This window comes from Pyricularia grisea, chromosome VII (genome assembly GCF_004355905.1).
Source record: "Pyricularia grisea strain NI907 chromosome VII, whole genome shotgun sequence".
NCBI lineage: Eukaryota > Fungi > Ascomycota > Sordariomycetes > Magnaporthales > Pyriculariaceae > Pyricularia > Pyricularia grisea.
Genome location: NC_044975.1, coordinates 3,088,287 through 3,103,952, shown reverse-complemented (window position 1 = coordinate 3,103,952; position 15,666 = coordinate 3,088,287). Strand labels below are relative to the sequence as shown.

The window sequence follows — 15,666 nt, the reverse complement described above, 5'->3', positions numbered from 1 at the left end:
AAGATCTGTTGGAGGCAGTTATTGCCGTTGAACCTTTATTCGGGCTTCGTCCAGATCTTCATCAAACCAGAGTGCTTCCAAAATGAGTAGGTGAAATTACCCAGGCTGGCCGTTTGCTCAGCGTTAGAGATGACTTCATCAACCAACTCCTTCGCATCCCTAGGATCCATGCCTGTTGCGGCTACATGCCATGGGAAGTGAACCCACTTCTGGTGACAATAAGGGAATCCAACGTCTTGGTTCTGGTAGGTACAGTTGGTGGGCTTGGAAAAAAAGGTGCGGAAGAACCGTTTCCCAAATTGCAGCCTTGAACGTACCGCCATGAAGCTTCCAGGCAGGCAAACCCCGGACACAACAGTGATCACGCTGATGATAGCGCCGTCGCTCGCGGTGTTTTCCGTCAATCCCTGTAGCTTTCCCGCCATCTCCTTGGTTTCTTCTGCGAGCAGACGTAGCCGCTGGGTTAAGTCTCTGTTTTCCTGTGTGATCCCTACCATTCAAGCGGTCACGTCGCGCACCTCACCTTCGAGCTTTGCTGTCATGACCTGGTAGTGGAATATGGCAAGATGCCCTGCGAGCTCTGGTGTTTCTGATCTTCTGCTGGAGGACAGTACAGCTGTCGTCAATGCCTTGCAGCATGTTACCTGTTGCCGCAGGCGAGCGCAGATCTCCTTCCTCGATACCTGAGTCTTTCTTGGCCATGATCGCCTCTCAACCCCTAGCTATCGTCGCGTTGACTGCACATTCCGCTCCGCCAAAAGTCGACTTGTCATAGCAAATCCTCGATCTTTGGATTCTTGCGATAGTTTCGCCATCCGCTAAGAGTGCCTCGGTTCCCATCACTTTGTCGGTGATGCGTTGAAAGTCTGACTCGAGCCCATCAAAGTATTCTCCCCAGTTGCCGGCGTAGCAAGATATCAAAGCGATATGTAAGGCCCATGGGTTTGTTTCTATATGACTGACAGCAGCTGCTGCCCGTCTGGAATCCTTTGGCTCGAACAGCCGGTTGATGACCGTTAAATACTCGGTTTCTCGATTGCTGTTGGCGATGAGCACTGCCCTGCCTGTGTGATAAAACCCGACTTTTCTGGTCGACCATCCTCCCTTCAAGCTCTTCTCCACAAAGTTGAGCTTGTAAGACAAAGACGAAGTTGTCTTCGCTCGGGTGGCTTTGACCACTAAAATGGCTGTTTTTCAATTCTGGTTCCAACGGGTCTCTGCCGAAACCAAGAATTATCCTCAAGTTATCAGGCTCAGTTTTATAAGCTAGAAACAACTTGGCTGCCACATCTGCTGGGATTCCCAGCGAACAAACCCGTCATGATGCCTCGGATGGATGGAACGGACAGCTCGGCGATGTAGCTGGGGACCGTTGCCTAGAAAATGATGATTAGACTCGATTGCATGAACTAAAGCAGTTTCTTCCTCACCCCCTATCCCAAAAGATGTCCACAGCACCTGCATTGCGGCGGCATGTTACCGTTGGAGAGCCAAGGTATTACTAATGAACTGGGGCAACTTTAAACTGACCACCACCACAAGCCAGACAAGACACCCAAAAGCTTCGTTAACAGCTGACCGGCCTCCAAATTTATATAAGTGATGCTCCCTAGGATGCAAGAAAACATCACTTCCATTTGACCACGCCGCATCTCCATAGTTCATCTTACTCAGCATTTTCATTGGCTCTGGAATCTTCAACATCAATGACGAGGTCCTCCGATTGGCCGGTCCGATGGGCCTCCTCCTCGCCGTTTTACTTTTCGGCGTCGTAGCAACGGTTTGTAGACGAGACCGTGTCTGAGCTCGTGCAGCTGGTCCCTGTCCCCAACGCCATCTTCGAGTTCGTCGACACCTTTGTCGATCACGGCGTGGCCTGGGCCGTGGGGGCCATGTACTGGCTCGCTTACTCGTCCATCCTCCCCATTCAGGTGATTGGGGCTGGGAAGCTGCTGAGGTTCCGGGGCGTCAATGATGAATGGATTCAGCTGGCATCAGCGGGCTGGCCGTTTCTCATCTTGACTATCAATCTGGTTCATATCAAGGGCAGCAGCAAGTGGTCGCAGAGGCCCTCAATGTTTGTTTGATGTTTTGCATGCTCTCCGTCCCCAACGCGTCCCTTCACCTCTCGAGCAGGACGCTCTATGGCCTGACCTACAAGCTTGGGGGCAGTGGGATCAAGGCTTACATCAACGAGAGGACCGGAGTCGTGTTGCCAAAGACGGGGGCACCGGCGATGGCCATCCTTGTGAGCCTGATGGCGTGGTATCGGCTCGTCTTTCTGGATATCCCGCGAGATAACGGGTTGATATTCAAAATTTAATAAGTCCAGAGCCTATACGAAGTACTGAGACTTGTGAGGCCTGACTAAACTTCATAGTTCTTTTACATTTTGGGTAGCATCTTGAGTGCTGCCTCTATCATTGTATGGGCATGTATTTGTCTTGAATACAAACGATACAAAATATGGTTTGTTCATTTTTGTTTCAGACCTTTCTTGCAGCAATTGTCAAATCTCACGCAGACCAAAATACTTACAACTGTTTCTTTTTCACAGGGCAACAAGATGTAGCCGCGAGCTCAAAGATGAGCAGCTCGATAAATTCCTCCCAAGCTCCGAAACATACGATACAACCACACCGCTCGCATGGCTCCACCCAACGGCTGCTAGACTTGATCCGCTCGGCTGTTTTGTTATTGTTTGTATCTGTGCCACAGTGTGGAAAACAGGTGTCAACGGCACAAAGTTTATGGAGGTGTCCGGGGCGGTGAGTAGAATGCCCCTCAAACTCCGTCTTTCTGCTTCCTTCCCAAACATCGGGGGAATCTGTTTCCTAAAAAAAGAAAAGAAAAAGAAAATCCCAGTTCTTTTCTTTTTAGCACATCCTCTTCACAGCAGTCATCATAATACGCAAAACGCACAACTACTTTCGAAGGCCAGGCGCCAGAGGCTGGGTGTGCCTCGACTCGAGCGAGAGTCTCACCGGGAAGCTGAGTTCATTGGACGACTTATCTGGTAGAGCCGCCAATCGCGTCAGGAGCCGGAGGAAGGCTTACCAGTGCACGATGCGAACCATGCCAACAGCTACGCTCACGACAACCATGAAATGGGGCAATAGGGGAGGGATGTTCATGGGTCTTATGATGGGCGGCACGGCCGTGGGCGGGAAACAGCCCGGACTCAAACTAAAATCAATACTAGCGAGTAGCGCCCCTTCGCCGATGAGGTCCCTGGACGGAGGTGCCAGATATCGGTCACTGGGAAGGAATTGAGTGGGTTTCTGAGCGTTTGCTGGGGTGTGCGGGGGTTAACCTTTTTACGGAAGAAAAAAAAAAACAGAAGAAAAGAAGAATAGAAAAGGCTCATCGGTTCAAAAAACGAGCTAACCTGGGACAACGATGCTATTTATGAATCACTGAAAAAAGGTCCTTTGTAAGGTTCTTTGTGGAAAAGTTTCGAGGCTGACCGTTATACTGGTTATGCTCGGCACGTGTCCGACTTGTTTTGTTTCACCCATATCACATCCATTCCTACAGACAATTATGTTATCTACCACGGGTGCAGGCAAAAAAAAAAAAAAAAAACCACCCCTTGCCACTGTATGTGTATGCGTGGGCCTTTACCAACCTAACTGTCCGTGGGGAGCTTTCGGTACCTACCGCCTAGTAAACTTATTTTTTGCACAAAACTATTCCCAAAATCGGGAACACCCACAAGGCCCACAGCGCTGTGCCAACTGTTCAGGGATGGGATTTTTACCCCTACCACTACAGACAGTAATGTCATTGAGTTTTCATTGCGGGTCGGTCAATGTCGCTGTGTCCGTGTAAAGTAAATGTGTCCGTATAAAGTAAATGACCGAACCCAAGTGGTTCGTTTCGGTTGCATCCTGTCTATCATTACCGAAGCCGTTTGTCCCGACCAGCATGACCCCTCAATCCCGACCTTGGATCCTCCAATGAGATTGGCCTCCCCACCCATCTCCAATCTCACATTAGGAAGGTGTCGTCTAATTCTCCCCTGTGTTAATCTGTGAAAGTTTGAGCCATCGAACGTCCATTGCGAAGATAAGGGATGATGCCCGTTCAATCTTGGCTACTGCGAAACTGACATAACTAAGGTAGGCAGACAGGCAGGTACAAAATACTGCCGCAATCCCAATTGCCTCACTTTCCTCTCAGATTTTCTTCACACATCGATTCACCAGGACTCACTCATCGGATCTACCCCTCAGGCCAGTCCCCCCCAAGATGAAGTCTTGGCCGCTCCTCGCCGCCACCGCCGCCGCCCTCGCGCGTGCCCAGTTCTGTGAGCATCAATGGCAGGGTCAATTCGCCAAGCGCGAGGACCAGCAACCGCCCCATCTCCAGCTCCAACAGCGACAGACCACCACGCCGCCGCCTCCGCTGGAGATCAGGCCGCTCATCGTCAACGGGCCGTCCGAGAACCGCGTCGACCTCATCTTCTTTGGCGATGGGTACACCGAGGGGGAGAAGGACAAGTTCTTTGACGACGCCATGGCCCTGGCCACGGAGCTGACGGACGGGAGGACTTTTGCGGACGTCCTGCCCGTCATGAATTGGTGGGCGGGCTTTACGGCTAGTAATGAGGTGGGTTTGTGGGTGGATCGGAGGAGGCCTTTTGACGATTTGGTCTGGCGATCGCTTGGGTGGGAAATGGCTGACAGTGTGAAACAGAGTGGCATTGGAGTTGGTGGCGTACCGAAAGAGTAAGTGTGGCAGTTTCTGCCCATGTCCGGTCAATGGGCTAGCTACCTTACGCATGCTGTACGCTAACACAAAACAGCACCGTATACGGCCTCTACCGTGACGGCACCGAGCTCCGTGGCGTCTATTACGACAAACCAGATGTCGCCAGGGCCGCATGCTCCTCGACGACTGCGTGCGACTACCCAATGCTGCTCGGAAACGATGACCTCTATGGCGGACTGGGCGGTGAGTTCACCGTGACGACGGCATCACGCGTCAACGGGGCCGTGATCCTCCGACATGAGCTAGGCCACAGCATCATCGGAGTGGGCGAGGAATACGACGGAGGTGAAGTCTACGGCGGAGTGAACTCGGCGCAAAACGGCGACGACGTCCCCTGGAAGTCGTGGTACAGCGTCCCCGAGAAGGAGCCCGACCTGCAGCGCAGCAACATGCCCATCCAGGGCTACCCATGGACGCTGTTGAACACCACGACGGCGTGGAGCACGAGCTTCCCTAGCGCGGGCACTTACGACAGCTACTCGCTCCAGTTTAGCATCAGCGGTGTCTCTGCGACTGAGGATCTGATGGTCACGCTTGACGGGGAGGATGTCGGTTGGAAGTACAAGGAGGGCGTCGGACTGGACCGGATCATCTACCGGCTGCCGTTTCGGGATGCGAAGCTAAGCGGTGGAATCCACAACCTGACTTTTGAGCTGAAGAGCAAGGAGCTCGAGGGCACGGCGCAGCTGTGCAACTTCCAGGTGCTGGAGTATGGCGCCGCTGATGAGCAGTGAGTAACTTTCGGTGGACTGATAAATGGATGAAAAGATCATCAGCTAAAAGCTAACATGACAATCCTCAGGTTCAACTTCACCATCGGACACCACTCTCTCTACCCAACCTACAACATCCGCAACCAGACCACATACCGTCCGACCAACGACCTATGCCTGATGCGCGACGTCTACACGTCCGAGTTCTGCAACGCCTGCATCGAGGGCCTCTGGCGCGCTCTCCTGACGCCCCTCACGCTCATCGACAACGTCACCCAGACAGCCGCTGACTCATCCACCCCTGGATCGACCCAGGTCGAGCTGGCGCTGCTCCCACTCGCGAGCCTGCGAAAAATACCAAACAACGCGACAGAAAGCTACGTCATCACGTGGTTTGGCGAGGACGACTCGGTCGTCTTGGAAGAATGGGCGAACAAGACCACTGCGGTGCTGGGGCCCGACGTCGGGAGCTTTGGCGTCGAGGTCAGGTTTGTGAGCAGCCAGATCCGAGATGATCCACAGGGCGTGACACGGCAGAAGGGGAGGTATAGCGTGCAGACGTGAGCTATTCCAGCCAAGGTCGGAGTTGAGGGTTGCCGAATTTTAGCTGTGGAGACTTGGTCGGCTAATAACCGAGCCGAGCATCGGCTGTTTGTCGTTGACAGTTCTTTTTGAACGTATACCTAGGTTATAACAGAACTACAAGGTAATAATTGGCAAACAGGTGGACGAATCGTACCACAGCCCCACGTCAAACCCCAGCCGTCTCCCCGGAAATGTGGTGTCTTACCACGTAATATTATGCATACTATGTCGTCTCCCGCAAAGAAACCCGATTCGGGCTCGAGTCATGAGAATTAACTGCGGAGCAGGAGTAGCTTTCCCCAACTTTTCCCCGCAATGTTGGAAGATGACAAGGTCCGATATTTCTGCGTGAAGTGCTTTCTTCTTCTTTTTGTTTGTCCTTTGTACATAAGCGATGTGGCTCCCCGGGGTACGCGCTGGTTATCTTCTTCTCACGTCTTTGTTTTGCCGAGTGACACACAAGACAAGAAACGCTATTGTTGTCTATCATGGGAGGCTTCAGAGCAGTCGAGGACCGGCCGACGCCTAAGGAGGTTTACAACTTTCGGTTGTACTTGGAATCGTCTATAATCGCCATTGGTGCGTTTCTGTAAGTATTTGCATCTCACCGGCCCGGGGAAAATGTGGGCTCCATTGTCAAGATGAGAGGACGTAACAAGTCACTGATGTTGGGCAAAACAAAGCTTCGGATACGACTCGGCATTCATCGGGACCACGATCGCGCGTGCTAGTTTCAAGGCCGACTTTGGCGTGTCGGGACCGCAGGCAAACAACATCTCGAGCAACATTACTTCTGCTTTCCAGGCCGGAGCTCTGGGTGGTGCTTTGGCTTCGTTCATAAGTGCGCAGTGCTCCGTCATTGAAGACCCTCTTGAGCCGACCAGGCTGGCAAAGAACATGCACTTACCTACTTGAGCATAGTTACCGAGTTCTATGGAAGAAAATGGGCCCTCAACAGCAGCTGTGTTGTCTTTCTGGTTGGCGCGGTCCTCATGACGGCGGCTACTACTCAGCTTGACTACATCTGTAAGTCTAGTGCTTTAGTACTAACACAGAGCATGCGTGCTGTGTATGTTTGGGGAAAAATGCTGACCTGGATACTCTTACAACTGTATAGATGCTGGCCGTGCTCTCACGGGTCTGGCCTGTGGCTGCATAACTGTTAGACAATAGCTCTCCCCCGAACCACCGCCTTGCTACAAAGCTCTAACCGTCATTTCTAGGCAACAGTCCCTAGCTACATCGCAGAGCTGTCCGTTCCATCCATCCGAGGCATCATGACGGGTTTGTTCGAGATTACGTACCAACTCGGTTCTCTTGTAGGATTCTGGATCAACTACGGGAGTAGGTCAAACACCATACTACACAACCAATGACCGAATACGCCACGAGGGCAAAGCTGACAAACGATCACTGCACTCGTATATCAGTCAACAACACCATGGACCCAAACTCCCGAGCCTCTTGGCGCGTCCCAATGGCCGTGCAGATCCCACCCGCAGCCCTGATCCTCATGGGAGCCTTTGTGCTGCACGAGAGCCCCCTCTGGCTGCTGCGGAAGGGCAAGGACGAGCAGGCTTTCAAAGCATTGGAGGCTCTGCGGAAGTTGCCCATAGATCATCAATGTATGCCCTTTCCATTGCCCTTGTATAGGTGACGTGCTATGCTTCTTGTGTGTAGTCATTTCTTTTCTGACTAACAGCACCATGCCCAAACAGATCTCCAAGAAGAGGTGCAAATGATGCGCGGTCGCATCGCGGACGAAGCAGCCATCGCGAGCAGGTACGGATCGGGCACCATGGCGTTCATCAAGGGTGCCATGTTTGAGTTCTCGCGCAAGGGCATGTGGAACCGCGTCTTGCTCGTGTTTTGCGCGTTTGCTTTGCAAAACATGTCTGGAGCTGCCGGTATGTATCCTCATCTCTTGCCGGCTGTGGCCAAAAAGTACAGTGGCAGAGAGAACTAACTACGACTCCTACCAACAAAGCCATCAACTACTACTCTCCCACGTTATTCGGGTCACTGGGCATCACCGACGTGGCGCTGTACACTGGCATTTACGGCCTGGTCAAGGGTGAGTCTTGCCACAGTCGTTCCCACATACAGCTTGTCTATTCACCCCCTCCTGTTACCCGTCACTGACAACATAACCGAGAAAAAAACAACCAGCCGTCGCCTCCATCCTCTTCTACATCTTTCTCATCGACCTCTGGGGCCGCCGCAACCCGACCATCATCTCCTCCCTCGCCTGCTCCCTCTGCCTCTGGTTCGTCGGCGCCTACGTCTACGTCGGCAACCCCGCCGCCACAATCGCCGCGGGCCGAGAGCTCTCCGAGTCGACAGCGGCGGGCGGACGCGCCGCGACCGCCATGATCATGATCTACTCGGTGTTTTGGTCCTTTGGGCTCAACGGGATCCCGTGGATTGTCTCGGCCGAGATCTTTCCGGGTGCGTTGAGGAACATCACGGGAACTTTTGCTGCGCTTTGCCAATGGTGAGTTTGTTCTTTTCTTGCTTTTTTTTTGAATGCTCTGAGCTTCTGTCACAAAGTGCTAATGACCGGGAGAGTTGTATCAATTAGGGCTGTGCAGTTTGCCATCACCAAGGCCCTGCCGTATATTTTTGCGTCTCTGGGCTTTGGCGTCTGGTTCTTCTTTGCATGTTGGATGCTCCTCGCCACGACCTGGGCCTTCTTCCTGCTGCCTGAGACCAAAGGGTTGACGCTTGATCAAATCGATGACATTTTGTAAGTTTCTTGTTATTTCTACCTGTTTTTCTTGCCTTTCCAGGTCGACATCTGGCGGCTCATTCTTGATTTGACATGTTTGCTAACTTGCTGGTAATGTCTTTCAAGTGGCTATATCGGCGACAGGAGGTCCGATGAAATGTCCGCTTCGGCCAAGAACTCTGTCACGGTTGTTGAAAATGCCGATAAATGATTGCGTAGCTCGTATGATGAATATATGCAGGTTAAGGTCAATACACTTTGATGTTTACGGTCAAATAATTGGGCCAAAAGTCAGTATATAAAAGGAACACATTTTCCGGATTGATATTCTCCCATAGGTGGCCCCTACAGATGGTTGCTAGCACAAGAAGTATTAAGTTGACTTGTTACACCTCCAACAGGTAAAAGCTTCCATACCTGCTTAGAAAACTTCGTTATATGTTTGAAATGCATTGCCGTTGCCTTTTTGTCGTTGATCTTATTGTTAGCTGAAATGTAAGCTTTGAACTTTTGATAAACAGCCCAACAGGTTACAAATATCTGTAGCAAAATCTAAAGCATATCTATAAAGCTCCATTTTTCACTTTAATTATCCCTTAGAACCTGCCCGTCTTATCTTTTTGGTTTTTATGTCTCGACATTTTACTTCACTTTTATGTATTTTTCCTGAAGATCACCTTGCGTTCAGTTCCTTCTGTTGTCGTAGGATCACCTTCGTCTTCAACCTTAAGGCACCCTGGGAATCACTAACAGACAATGATGTACCATTGCACAGTGAATTTATCGAAACACTGACACACACACACGCACGCGCGTACGCTTTTTCCCAGGTGCCGCCTTGGCTGTTCTCAATGCTCCTACCAGTCGTTACGACTTGCGACGTCAATATCTATTTTTTGATGCTTCGACTCTCAGCATATCAGTATATATATCAAGCTACGACGGGTATATAACGTTACGAGAAAACCAAATATGTGGTGTTACGCCAGATCCAACTGATATCAGCTAACACATAATCAGTCATTCCAACTATTTATTTCTGGGTTATGCCAGATTTTCGTCTAAACATAAGAAGTCAAGTTATCTTGTCATTTCTCCTGGTGCCCATTCTCGTGGATACTAGTATAAAGATGTCCTTATTATTAATGTAGATCAAAATTCAGGATGGACTCGTTTTTATACTAGGGTCAAGGGGAACCCGCCATCACCATTAACGCCCCCAGCCCAGGTCAGGCCTGCTTTTTGGTGGTTCTACCCATACCTTTGTTTACTTCGTGCCGGTGATTTCTTTTTTTTTTTTCTTTTTTCAATCGACGTCAGCTACGGGGAATGCAGACACGGGACTTGGCAGCGAACATGCCGAGCAGACTAGATGACCAGATGATGTACTCCAAGATTGAGTACGCTTGAGCGATTGGGATTTGAAGGTGCCGAGATAGGCGTGATGCATTTTCACGCGATCAGTAGAACGCGACAAAGCCCCCAGAAATGGACAAGTTTGCGGGTCTTTCTCGCATACAGAAACTTTAGTTATAGATGGTTTCCCAGAGACGGCTAAGGACAAAAAAAAAAAAACACCACCAAAATACAAGAGAAGTTAGAGCACCATCAATCGAATCACCCGTCTGGCGGTGAGGAAATATTGGTGGGTGTGTTTGGATCGAGACAAACATTGGGCCTACTGAAGAGTTATACTGGCTTGAGTCGCCACCACAGAACTTGCTCAGAATCGAATATCTTGCCAGGTTGTGCGGATACAAAAACACAATTGGTCATCTAATCAATCGATTCTCGCGGGGTAAAAAGGGCAAGTAGGAAGAAACGCCAAAAAGAATAGAGGTGAAAAAAACGATCGGTCAAAACATGATTGGCATTGGCATCGACGACTACCTAAATTGCAATCACTAAAAATAAACCACAAAGCACGCGAGGCGATCCACTGGCGTGCTTTTCTTGGCGCAGCAGTTGGTGCTGACACTGCTCCTTGGACCTTCCCGATTAGTGGTGATTTAGGCTGCCGCCTGCCGACGGTCGGCCATCGTGGAACCCCTCCATCCGGGACTCGGATCGCTGTCTGGGGTTTGGGGTTTGATTGATTGTGGACTTCTTTTGTTTTTGGACTTCCTTTTTTCTCCTATCGCGCGTCAATATTTCCAATTCATGGAACGGAGTGGCCAATATCGACAAATCCCGCCAGTCGCCACGAATCGTGCAGATTTCAGCTCAATTCAGCCAGACGGAGAGTAAATTTAGATTCTATTGATCTTGGGTGAGGGAGGCAGAGGCTCATTATCTAGTCATTTCAGTTCAATTTATGAATGCGGCTTTTGTTTTCGTACTTCGTATTTACCGCCCAAACCTACCTACAGGCTTCGAGACAACTCACAATCGGTCAACTATCATAAAGAGGATGCCAAGTCACATGCATTCTCTGGTACCGACTCAGCGATGCCAGCCGGTATTTTCCTCAAGCCTTTCGGTTGGCCATCTCCGTTTCCCTCCCCTGCAAGCAGCTCCCGCTCAAGCTGTCTTTTGGGTTCGGAAATTGCCTATTGGGTAGGTGTGAGATAATACGAAAGACTGCATACAATAGCGGAGAAGTTTACCATAGTACATTACGAAAGAAGCTTGTCAATCCAGGGGGTTCTTGGTGACCTTGCGACCTGTCACCTCCCCCCATTACCCAACAAGTTAGGTGGTATCGAGGGGAGTTGGGCCGGCCGGTGGGAACCTCTTGGCATTCCCTCTGAAATTGCCGCAGATGATACCACACCATTAGTTGCCCAGAATAAACAAGGCTTGCTCCTCAGGTGACTACGCCTCCCTGTCAACATATCACGGCACCCTTTTGGCAATGCAAGGGGCAATTTCAACCATCTTGGGTAAGGTATCGATCCATGTGTGCAAATACCCCATTGCGCTAGGCAGAGAATACCCGGACGTGATGCCAGACCAACACCAATCTACAGATGCGCGTCATCCCCTTGGCTGGTCACATCATCTCGGTCATAACGCGTCGCCTCTTTTCCCCTGCCATGTAACGCCGACCCACGACAGATGGCAGGCACATACATAAAAGCCGGTTGGGGGCCTCTTCTTTGGGAATCAACGTAACCCCTTCTTGCTCAGCAGGTTACGCCCAAAAGCCTCGCACTCCAGGAACAGCCCTGAGCAGTCGAGCCCCACCATGCGCAGCACAATCCTCTCCACCGCCTCGGCCCTCGCCCTCGCCCTCAACCTGGGCGGGGCCTGGGCCTCGATCCGGAGCGAGGACGGCGAGGCGGCTCCATTGGTGGCCCGCAGCTTCATCGTCGAGTACGCCGGCGCCGGCGGCTCGTCGGCCAAGCATCGGCGCCAGACGGCCGCAATCGCGTCCACCGACGGCATCAAGGTCGTCAAGGCGTTTGACAGCGAGATCTTCACCGGCGCCAGCATCGAGACCGAGACGTACAACGCCGATGACCTCGAGCGCCTGCCCGGCGTGGTCCGAGTCTGGCTCAACGAGGAAGTCAAGCTGGCGCCTCTGCAAGACCAGCGCGCCGCCGCCGTCGAGGATGCCCTTGAATACACCACTCACAACGTCACAGGTGTTTCCAAGCTGCATGCTCAAGGCTTGTTTGGAAAGGGTGTTAAGGTTGGTGTCGTTGATACCGGCATCTGGTACGACCATCCTGCTGTAGGTATTCCCTTTGTTATCGGCTGCCAAACGGCCGACTTTTGGTGGGGCTTTATCAAGAATAATGGCGAAATTTGCTGACCAGCGTCCGTGTCTCTGAAATAAAGCTGGGTGGTGGCTTCGGAGCCGGCTTCAAGGTCGCCGGTGGATGGGACTTTGTCGGCGATGGCAACTATCCCATAAGCGGCCCCAAGGCGCCCGATGAGGATCCGATTGATAGCAACGGCCACGGCACTCATGTCGCCGGCATTGTCGCTGGAAAGACAGAGGGTTGGACTGGAGTTGCTCCCGAGGCCGAACTTCATGCCTACAAGGTTTTCTCCAACGCCGGTAGCACCGACTCGGCCACACTGATCGAGTCGTTCCTCCAGGCTTACGAGGATGGAGTAGGTCAACCCTATAGGGATCTGCTTGACTACACAATTGGCGTGACACTAACAAGGGTCATTTTATAGATGGACATCATCACTGCCAGCATCGGTGGTGCCAATGGCTGGTCAAACAACGCCTGGGCCGAGGTGGCCTCTCGTCTGGTCGAGGAAGGCGTCGTGGTGACAATCTCTGCCGGTAACTCAGGTTCCATCGGCCCCTTTTACGGCAGCTCCGGGTCTTCAGGCCGCAACGTCATCGCTGTCGCATCGGTCTCCACTGCGCTTCTCCCAGTTTATCCCTTCGAGGCCACGTTTACCCCCGCCGGCGGTAGCTCCGATACGGTCAAGGTCGGCTACATCCCAGCCCGCGATTATTTCCCGCCCACCGTGGTCGACTGGCCCATTGTGTCGCTCTCGCTTGACCCTACTGCCACCGCAGATGGCTGCACCCCGTACCCGCCCGGTACGCCCAGCCTGCGAGGCAAGATCCCGCTGGTGCGTCGCGGCACCTGCACGTTCCAGGTCAAGCAGGAAAACTTGGCCGCCCTGGGAGCGAAGTACATCCTCATTTACAACAACGAATCTCCCATCACGACTCCTGGCACAAGCAACTACACCACCCTGATTGCCATGATTCCCGCCGAATCGGGTGAATCTATCATCGAAACTCTCAAGTCCGGTGGTAACGTAACGGCCGACTTTTCATCTGTCCCTGAAATCCCCATCGGCCTGCCCTACTCCGAAGGCAACCGCCCCAACATCTTCACTTCCTGGGGTGCTCTGTACGACCTACAGCTCAAGCCCGACATTGCTGCGCCTGGAGGACAGATCTTTAGCACCTGGCTCGACGGCTCCTACAACATCATCAGTGGTACGTCCATGGCCTGCCCGTATGTAGCCGGCGTCGCCGCCCTCTACATCAGCGCCAAGGGTGGCCGCTCCGTGCAGGGCAAAGGGTTCGCACGCGTCCTGTCCCGACGCATCATCTCCAGCGGCGTGGCCCTGCCGTGGTCGGACGGCACGTCGCGCGACTACAACTTCGCCGCCCCTCCCGCGCAGGTATCGACGGGCCTGATCGACGCCTTCAAGGTGCTAGAGTACGACACGCAGCTCGAGTTCAACAAGATGGAGCTCAACGACACGCGCTACTTTTCGCGCTACCACGACGTGACCGTCACCAACCAGGGCTCCGAGCCCATCTCGTACAAATTCTCCAGCCAGGCGGCCGCTGGCGTCGACACGATCACTTGGGCCGCCGCGGCGGTCGGGTCGGGCGTCACGCAGCGCATCCGAACCTTTGACCAGCTCACCCCGCGCGCCTACGAGCCTGTCGTCAGCCTGCCGCGCGACTTCACCCTCGGGCCCGGCGAGTCCAAGCGCGTCAGCGTGAACTTTGGCAACCCAGACACGCTGGGCTGGAACGCGTCGGCGTTGCCGCTGTACGGTGGCAAGGTGGTCGTGGCGGGCAGCAACGGCGAGGTGCTCTCGGTTCCGTACATGGGTGTCGGGGCGGACTTGAGGAATCAGGTCGGGTCGATCGTCGAGAGGGGTTTCCCTTATATTACCTCTGAACGCAACAGCACTCTTATTCAGGACAAGAACTGGTTAGTCTCTCCTACCGGCCCCTTTCTCTTTCACTGTTGTTTTTACCCCTTGCGGTTTGTGATTCTTTGTGTGACTAACTGTTCTCTATCTCTTTACACTTCCAGGTTCTCTTTCAACTTGAGCCTGGGCGCACAAGACTTCCCTAGGTCCAACCTCAAGCTCCTCTGGGGTACTCGCCAGATTCGCTGGGATGTAAGTTGTCTTCACTGATTTTTTCTCCCCAGATTTTCCCCCTTCCACCCTCTTCTTGCCTTTCACTAAACACAATTTTTTTTACCGACAAACACAGATCTTCGAATCGACCTGGACCGAGCGCAACTGGGTGTACCCTCCGGTGGTTGGCCAAAACGGCTACGTGGGCACGGCGACCCAGCACGTCAGCTCGAGCGCGGGCGGGTCGTTCGACCCGTCCCGCGACGACCCGGACCAGACCTCGCCGTTCCCCATCTACGACGTCGCCCGCACCCAGCTCGCCAGCGTGTACCAGTTCTGGTGGCTCGGCAAGCTCGGCAATGGGTCGCAGATCGCAGAGGGCCGCTACACGATGCGCTTCGCGGTGCTCAAGCCCTTTGGGAACCCCAGGGCCGCTGATAATTGGGATGTCCTCAGGACGCCTGTTTTTGAGGTTCGTGGCAAGTACTGAGATCTGGCCTTTGTGCTTTTTATGTATTCTTAGGGAGAAGGGTTGGCCGCGCAAGTTTATATCAAACCTTTGGATGTTGAAAAGCCTCTTGCATGGCGCATTTTCTGGAGTGAAGTATCCCTGTATAATCATGTTGCGTAGGTATTCAGATGAATGTATCATGAGTCCTATAGTCTATGGAAAGAGGCTAGGAAATACCTTGAGCTATACATTATGAGTGAAATCTATGCTCTCCTAACACAGCGAAAGGTTAGCACACTAGGAGTATCGCGCAGGGCTTTGTACGGATCATGAAATACTGAAGGTTGTTTTTGCGAAGAGGTGTTTTTTTTTTCTTGTTTTTTTCTTCTTTTCCCAATCGCTTCCTTCCAAGCTACTTCGGGATGGTGACGTGAGACACCAAGGCTTTTAAGCATGAGTAGCTATTGTAGGTATATAGTTTAAAGTAGCACTGAATGCCCTGTTCAAACGCATGGTAAAATCAAGCAGGTTTCGTTGTGGGGTCAACAACATATTGAAACTAATCTGAAACAGTTGCGGGAGGCGGACTGCTCGTTCGATATTATTAATAA

The 15,666-nt window shown here is 52.3% G+C and overlaps 6 protein-coding genes across 6 annotated transcripts; 4 read left to right on the top strand and 2 right to left on the bottom strand.

The window, feature by feature from the left end:
* Nucleotides 1-35: 35 nt before the first annotated feature.
* PgNI_10902 (uncharacterized protein) lies at nt 36-702 on the bottom strand (the record flags this gene model as incomplete). The annotated part of the gene is made up of 4 exons (XM_031130876.1): nt 36-209; nt 318-439; nt 524-571; nt 645-702. The coding sequence occupies 4 exons, from the start codon at nt 700-702 to the stop codon at nt 36-38; spliced, it is 402 nt and encodes a 133-aa protein (XP_030979870.1).
* Nucleotides 703-711: 9 nt separating this feature from the next.
* Nucleotides 712-1,322, bottom strand: PgNI_10901 (uncharacterized protein; the record flags this gene model as incomplete). Its single annotated transcript, XM_031130875.1, is given in 3 exon segments — nt 712-1,131; nt 1,148-1,290; nt 1,316-1,322. The coding sequence occupies 3 exon segments, from the start codon at nt 1,320-1,322 to the stop codon at nt 712-714; spliced, it is 570 nt and encodes a 189-aa protein (XP_030979664.1).
* Nucleotides 1,323-1,445: 123 nt separating this feature from the next.
* PgNI_10900 (uncharacterized protein) lies at nt 1,446-3,273 on the top strand (the record flags this gene model as incomplete). Its single annotated transcript, XM_031130874.1, has 6 exons — nt 1,446-1,495; nt 1,675-1,780; nt 1,815-2,077; nt 2,137-2,304; nt 2,558-2,768; nt 2,881-3,273. 6 exons carry the CDS (start codon nt 1,446-1,448, stop codon nt 3,271-3,273), a joined length of 1,191 nt encoding a protein of 396 aa, XP_030979665.1.
* An 872-nt stretch (nt 3,274-4,145) lies between these two features.
* On the top strand, nt 4,146-6,242 carry PgNI_10899 (uncharacterized protein). The gene is made up of 4 exons (XM_031130873.1): nt 4,146-4,611; nt 4,699-4,730; nt 4,808-5,503; nt 5,576-6,242. Exons 1-4 carry the CDS (start codon nt 4,252-4,254, stop codon nt 6,048-6,050), a joined length of 1,563 nt encoding a protein of 520 aa, XP_030980112.1. The 5' UTR covers nt 4,146-4,251; the 3' UTR covers nt 6,051-6,242.
* Nucleotides 6,243-6,485: 243 nt separating this feature from the next.
* PgNI_10898 (uncharacterized protein) lies at nt 6,486-9,274 on the top strand. Its single transcript, XM_031130872.1, has 11 exons — nt 6,486-6,660; nt 6,755-6,912; nt 6,993-7,097; nt 7,189-7,232; nt 7,295-7,415; nt 7,502-7,696; nt 7,790-7,978; nt 8,059-8,145; nt 8,241-8,565; nt 8,653-8,817; nt 8,926-9,274. The coding sequence occupies exons 1-11, from the start codon at nt 6,560-6,562 to the stop codon at nt 9,008-9,010; spliced, it is 1,575 nt and encodes a 524-aa protein (XP_030980113.1). The 5' UTR covers nt 6,486-6,559; the 3' UTR covers nt 9,011-9,274.
* Nucleotides 9,275-11,715: 2,441 nt separating this feature from the next.
* Nucleotides 11,716-15,298, top strand: PgNI_10897 (uncharacterized protein). The gene is made up of 5 exons (XM_031130871.1): nt 11,716-12,475; nt 12,583-12,861; nt 12,931-14,450; nt 14,556-14,643; nt 14,741-15,298. Exons 1-5 carry the CDS (start codon nt 11,987-11,989, stop codon nt 15,092-15,094), a joined length of 2,730 nt encoding a protein of 909 aa, XP_030980476.1. The 5' UTR covers nt 11,716-11,986; the 3' UTR covers nt 15,095-15,298.
* The last annotated feature ends 368 nt before the right edge of the window (nt 15,299-15,666 follow it).

Excerpts from the sequence above, each read along its gene's own strand:
- PgNI_10898 (XM_031130872.1), top strand. The coding sequence starts at position 6,560 with ATGGGAGGCTTCAGAGCAGTCGAGGACCGGCCGACGCCTAAGGAGGTT. Across the intron at positions 6,661-6,754 it reads ATCGCCATTGGTGCGTTTCT|CTTCGGATACGACTCGGCAT; the intron begins GTAAGTATTTGC and ends GGCAAAACAAAG. Across the intron at positions 6,913-6,992 it reads TGCTTTGGCTTCGTTCATAA|TTACCGAGTTCTATGGAAGA; the intron begins GTGCGCAGTGCT and ends ACTTGAGCATAG.
- PgNI_10899 (XM_031130873.1), top strand. The coding sequence starts at position 4,252 with ATGAAGTCTTGGCCGCTCCTCGCCGCCACCGCCGCCGCCCTCGCGCGT. Across the intron at positions 4,731-4,807 it reads GTTGGTGGCGTACCGAAAGA|CACCGTATACGGCCTCTACC; the intron begins GTAAGTGTGGCA and ends AACACAAAACAG. Across the intron at positions 5,504-5,575 it reads TATGGCGCCGCTGATGAGCA|GTTCAACTTCACCATCGGAC; the intron begins GTGAGTAACTTT and ends GACAATCCTCAG.
- PgNI_10897 (XM_031130871.1), top strand. The coding sequence starts at position 11,987 with ATGCGCAGCACAATCCTCTCCACCGCCTCGGCCCTCGCCCTCGCCCTC. Across the intron at positions 12,476-12,582 it reads TCTGGTACGACCATCCTGCT|CTGGGTGGTGGCTTCGGAGC; the intron begins GTAGGTATTCCC and ends TCTGAAATAAAG. Across the intron at positions 12,862-12,930 it reads TCCAGGCTTACGAGGATGGA|ATGGACATCATCACTGCCAG; the intron begins GTAGGTCAACCC and ends GTCATTTTATAG.